General features: G+C 46.8%; 1 protein-coding gene across 1 annotated transcript; it reads right to left on the reverse strand.

Moving 5' to 3' along the window:
* Nucleotides 1-4,221: 4,221 nt before the first annotated feature.
* LOC126982138 (fat-like cadherin-related tumor suppressor homolog) lies at nucleotides 4,222-13,838 on the reverse strand. Its single transcript, XM_050833990.1, has 4 exons — nucleotides 13,677-13,838; nucleotides 7,090-7,331; nucleotides 6,816-6,960; nucleotides 4,222-4,380 (listed from the first exon to the last, which is right to left on the reverse strand). Exons 1-4 carry the CDS (start codon nucleotides 13,788-13,790, stop codon nucleotides 4,222-4,224), a joined length of 660 nt encoding a protein of 219 aa, XP_050689947.1. The 5' UTR covers nucleotides 13,791-13,838.
* Nucleotides 13,839-14,422: the final 584 nt, after the last annotated feature.

The raw sequence follows: 14,422 nt of genomic DNA on the forward strand, positions 1-14,422 counted from the left end.
GTCCGTGGCCCGCACCAGCAGCAGGTACTCCGGGGGCTGGGCGTCGGCCAGGGTTCGGGTGAGGCTGATCACGCCGAGGGCAGTGTCAATGTTGAAGATTCCTCCAGCATTACCTGAGGGACAGGGAAAAGCAACGAATAACCCCGAGTGCAGGGAAACAAACAAACACATAGGACCAATTACGGTTAGCAGTATCTACCTCATCATGTCTTCACTCATTTGGTAATCTGTCGCTCACGAGGTGGGCAAAACTTTTGAGGACACTGAACAGCCAAGCTCCTGTTTCTGTCTTCAGAATCAGTACATCGCTCTTCCTCACCCGCTCACCCAAACCACCTGTCTACCTTGAGCAGCTCACCCAAACATGTCTCGGCAGCACTCATCCACACCTTCCACTATCACGCACTTACTGTTACCATAATACCTACTCCATCATCCTTCAACTGTTTCGCGCAGCTTCCTCGAATACAACCTTAAGTACATCATTCACACTTCGCCATTCTACATTCTCATTCGTACCTTCCAATATGAAGCACTCGTTCACCATTTAACTCATTATTCTCTCAACGTTTCCATGCAGGTTCCCTAAAACAACTAAATTTTTCTCTCTTTCCTCGCATATCAACCATTCCATTTACACTCAAAACGGCACTCAATCATTCCTGTTCCCTGCTCCATTCAACACGATGGGCCGCAGACGCTTCCCTGCTCATTAGAATTAGACTGATCTCCCTTCTGGATAGTGTTGATGAGGCGAAAGTGTCGTAGAAGATCAACCTTTGACGCATGCTGGTTAGGGTAAATGCCCTATCAGCACTCTTTATGCGCGGGAAGTTAATTTCTAATACAAAACTCAGCATTTAGTCGTTAATCGCACTTCACCGCAGAGTGGGCAGGGCATTTAGCCGGAGACGCTGCCCCGCCGGGTTTGGGCTCCCTCCCGCAGCGGAAGCAAAGTGGCCAGAAAAATAGAGCTCAGTGCAGGGTGAAGTATATAAGTGTACGCAGTGAAGTAACCAAGAGTGCGTCGGGAAGTATCTAAGGTTGGTGTTATAAGACACTTTCGCTTCTCACATCAACTATTTCTGAAGGTCAAAGAGGGGATCAATTGGGTTCTATTGAGTGTTTTCTAAAGTTCACGGCACAGATGAAGGGTCAAACTACCACCAGGGCCATTAAACTACCCCTGGAAATGTCCTAAACTCATACGAAAGCCTTGTCAAATATGTGTACTTGGGCGACGAAATGTTTTAAAATATAACCCGAAGTGTCAAGAAGTACCAAGGAGGACCTAAGCAGCGATACAAAGCGGAACAGCTCAAAAGAAGAAGGTAACAGGCAAGGTGGCTCGTTACTGCGGTGCTCATTCCCGGCGAAGCTTCAGTCTGCCCAAACCTACTCGTACGCGCTGAACACACTCCCTTGGCATATTCTTCGCCGACATTGCAGACAGCCTATTACTGTAGTTTTATTCTTACTCTCACCCCCTACGAACTGAACCACATACGATTTAGATCAACGAGGGAAAAAAAAAACACTCTTGTTATACCAGAGACTTGAACATCACTTACCCGACACATCCTTGAGTCATCCAGTGAGTACCAATAACTTCTGCAGAGGTTACGCAACTATTCCATCTCTCTTCAAGCTCACAAGGGGATCCATATAAACTATTGTCCTTCCTGAAGTGATTGCTGCGCCCATCTACCACACACAAAGCCATATTAACCCCAAAAAATCGAGATACTACACGGGCACTCTCCCTCTCCACGGCCACAAGCAGACTCCTCTCAAGTTCTCAATAGGGGTGGGCAGGTACCGGTACCAGTACCGGTACTGACGGTACCAGCTATACGTTACGGTACCGGTACCAGACTGCTCGGTACCGGTATCGATACAGACCAGTCGCTCATGATGCCCCTCATTTCTTCCTCGCACGAGTGAGAGGCTGAGACGGGGTGCCTGAGTGGATATCTCGGTGATATGGATATTCTCTCTCTCTCTCTCTCTCTCTCTCTCTCTCTCTCTCTCTCTCTCTCTCTCTCTCTCTCTCTCTCTCTCTCTCTCTCTCTCTCTCTCTCTCTGAATGAAGTAAATATTATTCTTTTCGATAAAGAAATAAGCATATATAGTTATTATGGATGGAATCATAGTTTAATAACAATAACAGTATATATATATATGCAAACCTTTAAAAAAAGAATCGGATATGAAGAATTATCTAAGAGATAAGTTAATAACATACTGGAGGCGGGCGGGAGGATGGAAACAAGGCAGGACAAAATGGCGGGAAGACGGACATGCAGCGACTCGCACAGCCAGGCCCACAACTCCACAGCCAAGCATGGCGGGCGAGCGTGTCACTATAAGCGCCGGCATTGGGAATTCAACCGGTACTATAGTCTGTTCACTTAAAGGCGGTGTCACACTAGCACTTTTTCCGTCGATTAATGCGATTTCCGTCGATTTTTCATCGTTCCGCATGAACTTATCGCATGAATTTGTCAGACGATCAGGATCGTTTCCGCCTGCAAATTTCCGCCTTTGTTTACATTTCCAAGACCAAGACCGAGACTTTCCGCGTGGCTTCAACCTGTCTCAAACGCTCTCCTGCAGTGACAGCCTTCCTCATCCTGGTGTCATTTCTGGCAATAAGAGGTGTCACTAACTCCAGAAGTCTGTGGTACTGGCTTTTGTCCAACCTGATCCAATTCTTCAGAGTCTCATGATCCTCTAAACTCAGCTCTTTTAACAGCCTGTGGTACACACTTTCTCTTTCCCGACGAGCCAACCATGAGCGCATCCATGCACGCTTTTTGGCTTGTTTAGCTCGTCTAAGTCTCACAATACACAGTATTAGGTTCAGAGCAGCGTATCTTTGCCGCAGCGTGGACTCCATGTTTGTTTACACTCCTTGGTCTGTGCCGACGGAAAGTTTCAGACGAAACACAGTTTGTGTGTGACAGGCTGCAGCCAAGATATCGACGATTTTCAGAAAACGACGGAAAAAGTTGACGGAAAAAGTGCTAGTGTGACACCGCCTTAAGCTAGATTCCTGGCGCCTAGGCAGGTTAGTAAGCTTGCAGCTGATTGGCTGCTCCGCTCTCCCGCTAACACTCATGTCGGACCACATCTTGCATGCTCGAGTGAGACATGTTTCTTTATTATATGCCATAGCTCAACTCATAGACGAGCTAGCCAGTTTTGCTTGACACCATCAGACTCAGCAGTGACTGTAGAATCAAGATGTATTTTAAAAACTCGACAAAACAAATACGAAAATGGTATTACGATGAGTTGAACCGTGAAGATGTTAAAAAAATGTTTATAACATGTTTTACTTATACTCACTGTTTTCAACAGTTGTTCATTGACTGCAGAAATATATTATTACATTACGTAGGAAAATTTCTCGTGAACACGATAGTGTGATCAGAATGCAGTTAAAGCTCTACGTATTGAAAACACAGAGTTATTTATAGCAACATTTCACTCGCCCCAACCATCACGGCGCTCGAGACACCCTGTATGATGATGTTAAAAAAATGAGTGTCGCGCGCGCCATGATGGTTGGGGCGAGTGACATGTTGCTATAAAACTCTGCACCGCGTGTAGAGGGATAGGTGTGAAGGGGAAGGAAGGGAAGGAGGAACAGCAAGGAATGGTGGGAGGGAGATGTAGGGTCGATGGTGGTCACTGGTTGGTTGCAGTTACCCGGACCTTTCACACTGGGGTAACCAGTGGCGGTCACCGGTGACGGCCACCGGTGGCCTCGTGTGAAAGAGGCCTAATTCCATCAAACAGTGGCCCGCATTACAAGTCAAACCCACGAAGTTTCGGGTCCCTACCAAGGTCGGTTTAGGGGCCGTACAAGTCCAATCCGAGAAGTTTCGGGTCCCTACAAAGCTCGGGATGAATAACTCTGTAGGGACCCGAAACCTCTCGGGTTTGACATGTAATATGGCCTAGTATCTCAAAAAATAGTGATGCGAAAATAATTCCTTGGGTTGGATATTCTCAGCACCTCTAACGTAACGTATAAAGGTCATTTTCAACTCGCATGAAAAGCTCACCCTTAAGATGAAGTACGATATCCTGCCGTTTTTTTTTTTTTTAACGGCAAGGGAGGCAGCTCAGGGGTAAAAATCAAAATCAGCAACAAAAATCCCGCTAAACGCTGCTCCGGCAAAAGAAAAAAAGAACGAGAGGCCAAAAGAGAGGTCAAGTCTGGGAGGAGAGGAGTCTTGATGGCCGCCTCACTCTCACCCGCCCACACACACCCTCGAAGATGGAGTAGGATATCCTGCCGTTGTCGCCCTTGTCGTGGTCCAGCGCCATCACCCGCACCACCGCCGTGCCCGCCGCGGCCCCCACGCTCACCTGGGGCAAGGAAGCGGCGACCAGTGAGGGACAGAGGCGGAGGGACAGGCGAGGGGGTGGCGTGTAAGGTGAATAAGCTGCTACTACTGCTACTACTACTACTGCTACTACTACTACTACTACTGCTGCTGCTACTACTACTACAAGTACGTACATAAATGATACCTCCACCCATGTTTATTTTCCCGTCACATAATCATGGAGGGCTCCATAGCTTGGAGGTCATTAGCCCCAACTCTGTCCGCTAATGACTGTGGCATCCAACCATATTACTAATACTACCTGACACTAAATCACCTATCATCTATTACGTCTAGATCCCCCTTTCCTTCCCTACTCAAGTCACTCCCGACCCACCCTAATGTCACTCTCCACCACTGTGGCTTCATAGTCCATATTGGAGATGTTGGTGGGTTTTGGGCCAGAGTGTCTGGTGCCCCTGAGACATAGGATGGCCGACCTGAGCTGGGAGAACGAGAGGCAACACCTCATCCAGGCGACAACGTGACTCCTTGGCTGATGCTTCTTTTCTGAGATTAGTTCCGCGAGGCGTGCGTAGAAGCATTGGGCCCTGGGACCCATCCCGCCGGATGTGGTGAAGACGAGGGGTGAAGCTGCCCTGATCAACATGTTGGATTCTTTCACCGTATGCCCTTGTCTTCTCCTGCTCGTTCCTGTGGTGGGCGGCTTGCAGGGGCAGCTCACGGTGACAGGCAGCCATCGGGTCGAATATGCGGATGTCCATGAACGCCCGCTGTCCGCGCACCCAGAATCCGCGGGCACTTATCAACCCGTGCCTCCTGTGAGGTATTGGCTGTGCTGTTCAGAAGGTGTTCGCCGTCCAGGGAAGCAGTGCCGGCTCAGTAGTGACGTCTTGGCATACCTCCCGAGCATGCTGGCTGTCAGATCCCTCACTTCATCGTGTCGAATACAGACAAAGCCTCCTTTTTACATGTCATGGTGTGGGTGACATCATTTGGTGATCCACATGCACAGAGATCAGGCACTACTACAAGTACTACTACTACTACTACTACTACTACTACTACTACTAATAATAAGAATAATAATAATAATAATAATAATAATAATAAAACTCTCCTTCCTTACCATTACAGGCCAATCACGCCCAAAGCACGTCATAACACATCGTTCTTTCTGACGTATTTTCATCACGGACTAAACAATTTATACGAAGTTAATCGCTCCGTAAACGTCCACTAATTTAACGTCACTAACTATCTCACGTGCCTCTTCCACCTCCTCCTTCTCCTACTCTTTTCCTCTCCTCCTTCACCCCCCCAAAGAGCCTCGTTCACGCCTTTATGGAGCGTCCCCGTACGTGTAGGTTGTCGGGACTGCATCTCACACCCCCTTCAGCCTCGTAGGGTAAGAGGGTGTTCGTCTGAAGCGCCCACTTCAAGCTCCTGCCTTTGATCTCTCCTCCTCCCCGCCCTGCCGCTCCTCTGTCTTTCGCCGCTACTTTTATGGCTATTCTTACCGTGCTCCTAACTTTATGGCTACTCCTCTCAGGCCGCCCCGCTGTTTAAGGCCGCCTCTCGCCTCGTCCTTTTTCACCGCCTGCTCGTGAAGTTTACAAGGGAGTTAAGTGGCGTTGCAAATCCCCTTTCCCCGCCGCCGAACTTTGGGAGGTTAAACCCTTATTTGTTTCCCGCAGCTTCCCGTGATTTAAGCCGCCGGGATATTGACTCGTTGTTATGACTCAGAAAAGAAGATGGGTTACGTTTTTAAACGTCTCGAAAGGAGCTGAAAGGTACTGATTTAGGGTCTCTCTCTCTCTCTCTCTCTCTCTCTCTCTCTCTCTCTCTCTCTCTCTCTCTCTCTCTCTCTCTCTCTCTCTCTCTCTCTCTCTCTCTCTCTCTCTCTCTCTCTCTCTCTCTCTCTCTCTAAAACACACACACACACACACACACACACACACACACACACACTAGTCATCATTGTTCGGTTCTGGCCAGAGGAGCGTCGTAAGTTTGGAGGATTCGGTCCGATGGGAGAGCAACGATACATCCCTAGCGCAGCCTCTGTTTGCTGGACTTGTGTTATTTGGGCGGGAGGTGAAACACGACTATTGACAACGGCTGTTTACGGACCCGCACCCCACGGCACGGTGAGGCACGCGCCGGGACGAGACTCGTCATACAATAACTATACATTTGACTTTAGTTCATCAGATTGTTCCATTATTCAAATATTATGTTGGAACGTTCGTCATATACAAACTTTTTTCTCTGGATTAGATATGAATCGCCTATTTATACGTTTTCTGTGTATAATAGTGATGTAGTTGCTTTAATTAACTTCCTATAATACTTACGAAAAGTATTCTTCAACTCCGGCGATATTTCACAGGTCAGGTAACTGGTGTTGGTTGAGGCGGCGGTGCACGAGCCGCCGCAGGCTGGTGTACTCACCTTGGCGATGATCATGGGCTCCAGGAAGACGGGCTCGTGGTCGTTGGCGTCCTCCACCGTCACGGACACGCGGGCAAAGTCTGCGTTCTCCTGTCGGCCGCGGTCCCTGCAGCTCACGGTCAGCTCGTGGACGCTGGACACCTCCCTACGTGGAGATGAGCCTCAAGGTTATCACATGTTCAATAACTGCATTCAGTATACTCAGACAGCAAGACTATTCATCTTTGTTTCTTGCAGCTTGACACGCCAGCTGCTCGTCTGACCTGTCCAGGGCTCGGCCACGATGAGGTCACCAGTGAACGAGTCCACGGTGAAGAGGCCCTGGGACGCCAAGGCCTGGGCGTGGTGCAGCGTGAAGTACACCGCGGAGGACGCCGTGGGTGACTGGTCCCTGTCTCGGCACTGCAGGGTGACCACGGTGGACCCCGGCGCCACGTCCTCGCTCACGGCACCCTCGTAGGTCCTGGCGCTGAACACCGGGCGGTGATCATTGGCGTCCATCACCTCCACCACGAGCTGCGGCAAGGGAGGCACCAAGTGGTTACGTTAGCCAAGGGGGAAATGACGGACAGCTGACAGGTATGGTGTGTTGTGTGGAAAGGAATGTTGGAGAGATAACTATTACTATACCTATAACGAGAGAGAGAGAGTGACATAGATTTACATAGAAAATCAGACCACACAGACCCCATGGTCCAGACTAGGTGGTCTGTCCTTAAACCTAAGTGATTTTACATTAATCAGATGGCTCCAAAACGTTGCTTTTCTACTCTAGTTAATATTAAGTTCAAGGAAGTGACGGTCGAGCTTGTTTTTGAAGGAGTCAATCGTGTTACACTGGACCACTGATGGTGGGAGCTTATTCCATTCTCGCACTACAACGTTGGTGAAGAAAATTTTGGTGCAGTCTGAGTTTACTTGTCTACATTTGAGTTTTGTGCCATTGTTCCTCGTTCACAAAGTGTCATCGATCATAAACAATTTTGTTCTGTCTACATTCGTGAAACCATTAAGTATTTTAAAACATTCGATCAGTTTTCCTCGGAGGCGACGTTTCTCAAGAGAGAACATGTTAAGGGTGGAAAGCCTTTCTTCGTAGGATTTGTTGCGCAAGGAAGGATCATTTTGTTGCTCGACGCTGAACACCTTCTAGTTTAGCAATGTCCTTTGCATGGTGGGGAGACCAAAACTGTACCGCATATTCCAAGTGGGGTCTGACTAAACTATTGTAGAGCGGAAGTATTACATCTTTATTCTTGAATAAAAAGTTTCTTTTAATGAAGCCCAACATTCTGTTCGCTTTATTTGCTGCATCGATGCATTGATGTGAGAATTTGAGGTTTGACGCGATTTTAATCCCCAGGTCCTTAACGCATTGAACGCTTGTGAGTTTAACGCCGCGTATTTCGTAATCGAACTTTTTATTTTTTGTTCCAACTTGAAGGACCTGGCACTTGTCTACGTTAAAGGGCATCTCCCATTTATCCGACCAAGCTGAAATTTTGTGCAAATCCTCTTAGAGGCTTTGCCTGTCTTCGTCAGTGAGAACCGAGTTACCAATCTTTGTGTCGTCTGCAAATTTACTAATGCGATTATTGAGTCCAACATCCACGTCGTTGATGTAAATAATGAAGAGCACTGGGCCAAGAATCGAGCCCTGAGGGACGCCACTAGTGACCGGCGCCCACTCTGAGTTAAATCCGTCAATCACAACTCTTTGTTGTCTGTTGCTCAATCAATTCGCGATCCATTGGTTTACTTGACCGTCAATGCCTATTTGCTTTAATTTATAAAGTAATTTATGATGTGGGACTTTATCAAACGCTTATGTGGGACTTTATCAAACGAGAGAGAGATCAAACAACACTTGAGGTGCACAATGCAGGCGTAACAGGGCGTACAAACTATAGCAGCCACAGTCTTGGTCATCCGCAGCTTATAATTATTTGGCTCATCTGACAGGCGGCTGATGAGTGTTTGATGCGATGAAACTCTTCCACACGTTGTGACCTCTCTTTTGGCCTCTTACTCAGCCTCGTCTTGTTGGAGCAGCGCCTAGCGGGCTTCTTTTGTTGCTTTTTTGTTTTGCCCTTGAGCTGTCTCCCTTGCTGTAAACAAACAAACGAACAAACAAAACACCACCGTTACCATCTAATACTGCATCCTCGGGAGAATATGAAGAAACCTACGGATCAATAAGCCACTTTTCGATATCCCTCAAAGTTGGCGACGCTTTCAGTCACGAACATCTCTGGGGCCTTACTCTTAAACATTCCGGCGACCCAGCACATGTATCAGGCAAGGCTTTCGGAGGAGCTGCGGGCATTTCCAGGGCTACTTTTATGAACCTGGTGGTAGTTTGAGCATTTGGAAGGATACTTTTATGAACCTGGTGGAGTTTAACCTTCCTCTGCACCATGAGCCTAAAAAAACACTCATTAGAACCATATAAATCTCCTTTTCGTCTTTTGGAAATGACTGATGTGAAGGCGGAAGCGTCTGAGGATAGGTTCACTATGCCCTATACTTAGAAATTTCGGCGTCCAAGCACACATTTGACAAGGCTTTCGGAGGAGCTGCGGGCATTTCCAGGGGTACTTTTATGAACCTGGTGGTAGTTTGACCCCTCCTCTGTATAATGAGCCTAAAAAAACACTCATTAGAACAATATAAATCTTCTTTTCGGCCTTTGGAAATGACTGATGTGGAGGCGGAGGGGTCTGAGAATAGCGACCCTGGGCCCTATGCTTAAAAATTTCGGAGCCTAAGCACACACAATTGACAAGGCTTTCGTAGGAGTTGAGGGCATTTCCATCAGTAGTTTTATGTCCCTGGTGGTAGTTTGACCCTTCCTCTGCACCATGACCCTAAATAACACTCTTTACAACAATATAAATCTCCTTTTCGGCCTTTGGCAGTGACTGATGTGAGAGGTGGAAGCGTCTGAGAATACCGCCGCTAGTAGCGTGAGGCAGCAAACGGCCCGGTGATAACAACTTGCAGCGGTATTAGTCTGCTTTACGATGCAATGGCCCGGCCCGCGCTCCCCTCCGCTCATCGGTAAACACTAATTAGGTCGGTATTATAAGACATACTCGCTTCTCACATCTGTATTTCTAAAGGTCAAAGAGGGGATCAACTGAGTTCTAATGAGTGTTTCTTTAAGTTCACGGTACAGAGGAAGGGTCACACTACCACCAGGGTCATAAAACTACTCCTGGAAATGCCCAAAACTCATACGAAAGCCTTGTCAAATATGTGTACTTGGGCGGCGAAATGTTCAGTAATACGGCCCTAAGTCTATATATACCAAGTCAAGTCACTCTGCTTCAAAACTGCGACCGGTACGCGCAGGAGGCGGTTTTGGGGCGGAGCAGCGGGATGACGTCACTTGAAGCTAAAAAAAAAAAATACCCGCCAGTTCAGGGGTGACTAAAGTTGGGGCCGTATGTGCACTCTGGATATGCATTCTCGCCTCCTTTCACAGCGCGTTCAGGCAAGCCACTGACGAAAAAATATGTATTTTTATTGTGCTATTGCGTGACTGCAATTCCATTGCCTACAAACGGCGGTGTGGAATGTGAGGGAGGGCATGATGAAGTGATTGATTTAAATTAGTCCGCCTTTCTTCGTTTTCTCTAAATCCCTGTTTCTACATTCTCTACTAACGGTTTCAGGGGCCGTGTTCCCCTGTTTTTCGCAAATAAAACTTTAACAAAGCGTCGGACAAGGATGTTATTTTGGCAGTGGATGTTTGAGACCCCGACCAAATGGGCAAAAATATGATTTGGTGTCACATGTGGATAATGAATCATAATTCTGCCCATTAGGTCAGTCTCAAACATCCACTATAACATCCAAAGTTTATATGCTAAACAGGGAACACCTAACTAGTAGTTTGGCTCTAAGCAATGTCACGCGTAAACCACGCCTCGGCCGTGTCTCCTCCCACAAACCTGCGTATGACTTGACTTGGTGTATATAGACTTAGGGTAAACACACTACTCACCATCGAGACATATCGCTCCGCGGGGAGAACACCGCGCCCGCCCGTAACTTGGAGGACATATTCGCGAGTCATAAAGGTAAAGTATCACAAGACCTTCGAGCTAAAATACCGCCACAGGATCGAAGCGGAATGACCCTGGTGATAGTTTGGTCCTTCCTTTGTATCATGAACCTAAAAACACTTATTAGAACACAACTGATCTCTTAAATATTATGGAACCAAAGCTCACATATTTGACAAGGGAGTTTTGAGCATATCCAGGGGTAGTTTTGTGACCCTGGTGGTAGTCTGACCCTTCCTCTGTAACATGAACCTAAAAGAACATTCATTAGAACCCGACCACTCTCCCTTTTGGCCTTTGGAAATGCTGATGTGAGAAGCGGAAGCGACTGAGAACACCAACCTTGGACGCACGGTGGCTGGTGGTAGTCTGACCCTTCCTCTGTACATTAATTGAGCTTAAAAGAACACTCATTAGAACCCGACTAATCTCCCTTTTGGCCTTTGGAAATTGCTGATGTGAGAAGCGGAAGCGTCTGATAACGCCAACCTTGGAGGCATGCTGGTTAGGGTACAAGCCCCTATACATCAGCACTCAGTTTGGAGGGAGAGTTAGTTTATAAGGCAAAAACTCTACACTTCGTCGTTAGTCACAGTTCACCGCAGGCTGGGCAGTGCATTTTGCCTTTGTGTCGCTTTCGAAAAACAAAAGAGCAACCGTCGCCCCGAATTTGCATATGTCACAAAGTGCTTTAACAATTTACAAACAATATTAGCTGCCATGAAAAATATTGTACTTTAAATTCACTTTGTTACGGCGCCGGGGTTAACATAGAGAGAGAGAGGGAGGGAGAGGCCGCACCGCATTCAGCTCGCCGGCCGATGACATCATGAGACTATAATTTTGACGGCGTAAAAATAAAAGTTTACGGGCGGGAGTGAGTCACGTTGTTTGTGTGCTCTGTGCTGTGTGCTCTGTGCTGTGTGCTCTGTGCTGGAGCAATGGAATACAACACGGTGGGGCAAGAGTTAACAGTTAGCGAGTATCTTATTGAGAGAGAGAGAGAGAGAGAGAAAACGATGCTCAGAATTATAAACACAGCCTCTCTCTCTCTCTCTCTCTCTCTCTCTCTCTCTCTCTCTCTCTCTCTCTCTCTCTCTCTCTCTCTCTCTCTCTCTCTCTGTTTTTCTCTATTTACGTGTCTTTCTATTCTATCTCTTATTACATATTTTCATCTCTCTCTCTCTCTCTCTCTCTCTCTCTCTCTCTCTCTCTCTCTCTCTCTCTCTCTCTCTCTCTCTCTCTCTCTCTCTCTCTCTCTCTCTCTCTCTCTCTATTCTATCTCTTATTACATATTTTCTTCTCTCTCTCTCTCTATTCTATCTCTTATTACATATTTTCGTCTCTCTCTCTCTCACTATTGGCTTGCGGACTGGCTGTCTGAGCGGAAACAGAGAGTAGTTCTAAACGGTGTTACATCTAACTGGCTCGATGTCAGAAGCGGCGTACCTCAAGGATCAGTGCTTGGCCCCATGCTCTTCTTAATTTATGTTAATGATATCGATGATGGGCTCACTTGCAAAGTATCAAAATTTGCTGATGACACAAAAATTGCTAGTAAAGTAACTGCGACACTCGACGAGGAAGTTTACAATCAGATCTAGATCGACTTGCACGTTGGGACAATCAATGGCAAATGAAATTTAACGTTGACAAATGTAAAGTGTTGCACATCGGAAAAAATAACAATCGCGTTCGGTACGTAATGAATGGCCAACAACTTTCTGCAGTAAGTAAAGAAAAGGATCTTGGAATCACTATATCAAGCGATTTAAAGCCCGGTCAGCATTGTTCAGAGGTAGTTAAAACTGCAAACAAATTGGTTGGCTTCATCGGACGAGTCTTTAATAATAAATCGGAAAAAGTAATATTAAAACTGTATAATTCGTTGGTTCGACCCCGTCTAGAGTACTGTGTACAGTTTTGGTCTCCCTATTACAGAAAAGACATAGAAAAGTTGGAACAGGTTCAACGAAGAGTAACAAAGATGATTCCTAGGTTGAGAAATTTATCATATGAACAAAGGCTTAAAGAAGTAAATTTATTCAGCCTATCAAAACGAAGAATGCGAGGCGATCTAATAGAAGTGTTTAAAATGTTTAAAGGATTCAGTGATATTAATGCGGAAGATTACTTTACAATTGATCGATCAAATAGAACAAGAAGAAATCACAATTTGAAGATAAGTGGTAAAAAGATTCTCGTCGCACGAAGCTAAACACTTCTTCTTCAATCGAGTTGTTAATGTTTGGAGCTCTCTACCCTGTGATGTCGTTGATAGTACAACAGTTACGGCCTTCAAGAATAGATTAGACAAGTATTTTGAATCCAACCAGCAACTAAGATATTACTCATTGTCGTAATAACGTTAAGTTCTTTCGAATACTGGTGTCCTTGTCCGCTTTTATCGCCCGGTTAGTGATAGCAGTAATGGTAGTTCTTTCTTCTTTCCTACATAAATTCCATGCAGTTTTTCCATGCTGCATGGTTCTTTTTCCTTTCCTGCCAGCTTTGGCTGGAGGGATGGGGGGGGTGGGGAGGAGCCTTCGCCTTTGCTGTCCTTCATCTTCCGCCTTTGATTAGATAGTTAGTGTAGCTTGTCACAAACAGCCTCGTAAGGACCAGCAGGTCTGCTGTTGTTTGTTCTTCCTTTGTGTTTCTTTGTGTTCTCTCTCTCTCTCTCTCTCTCTCTCTCTCTCTCTCTCTCTCTCTCTCTCTCTCTCTCTCTCTCTCTCTCTCTCTCTCTCTCTCTCTCTCTCTCTCTCTCTCTCTCTCTCTCTCGCACACTGACCTTGGTGGCGGCGGTGTGGACGCCGTCTGTGGCCGTGACGGTGAGGGCGTAGTGGTGCTGCTCCTCGTGGTCCAGGCGGCGGGCCAGGCTCACCAGGCCAGAGTCCACGCCCATGCTGAACCGGCCGCTCTCGTCACCCTCTGCCCGCGAGAAAGACACATTAGCAAAGGGAAGGAAGCGAGCAAAACATATCGTAGAAGCAATTCCTTGGGTATGATTTCCCCCAAAAAGTATTTATGCAACCATAAAAACAAAACAAAACAAAAATGAGTTAGCCATTCTGTAGTGTACCAATAGAAAAACGTGTCAAAGGTAATGTAGCCAAAAAAACAGATCACCGCAGATTTTTTTTTTTACGTCTACGCCTATAGCGCCAGTAGGCCTGCTTGAGGGGCCTGGATGGAAGTCGGCCCCAGCCCGTATTGGCGCTGGCAGGTGTTTATAGTGGCGCCATCTTATCTTGGCTCATGCTGCCCCCCGGAACTCGTTCTTGATTCACTTGGACGGTTTCCTCTAGAGTCCGGGTTGATGGGTGGTCTTCAGGACAGCATATGGGTAGTTTTAAGCCACTCGGCGGTGACTGAAAAATCCGAGGTGGTAGCGTGGGGATTCGAACTCGCGTCGTCCATCACGCGATGAATGTGGGCCCAGCACGCTACCACTCAGCCGCCGCATACCCAATAAACGTTACTAACTCTTTATAGGTATTATTTTCACCCTATTTACTGATTCACCCCAAAACTTGA

The sequence above is a fragment of the Eriocheir sinensis genome, chromosome 4, assembly GCF_024679095.1.
Source record: "Eriocheir sinensis breed Jianghai 21 chromosome 4, ASM2467909v1, whole genome shotgun sequence".
Lineage (NCBI taxonomy): Eukaryota > Metazoa > Arthropoda > Malacostraca > Decapoda > Varunidae > Eriocheir > Eriocheir sinensis.

What these genes read in the sequence shown, in the direction of transcription:
- LOC126982138 (XM_050833990.1), bottom strand. Translation starts at nt 13,790, where the DNA reads ATGGGCGTGGACTCTGGCCTGGTGAGCCTGGCCCGCCGCCTGGACCAC. An exon ending in TCCACACCGCCGCCACCAAG is followed by an intron (nt 7,332 to 13,676) that starts GTCAGTGTGCGA and finishes CCCTTGCCGCAG; the next exon opens with CTCGTGGTGGAGGTGATGGA. An exon ending in AGCCCATGATCATCGCCAAG is followed by an intron (nt 4,381 to 6,815) that starts GTGAGTACACCA and finishes TCCTTGCCCCAG; the next exon opens with GTGAGCGTGGGGGCCGCGGC.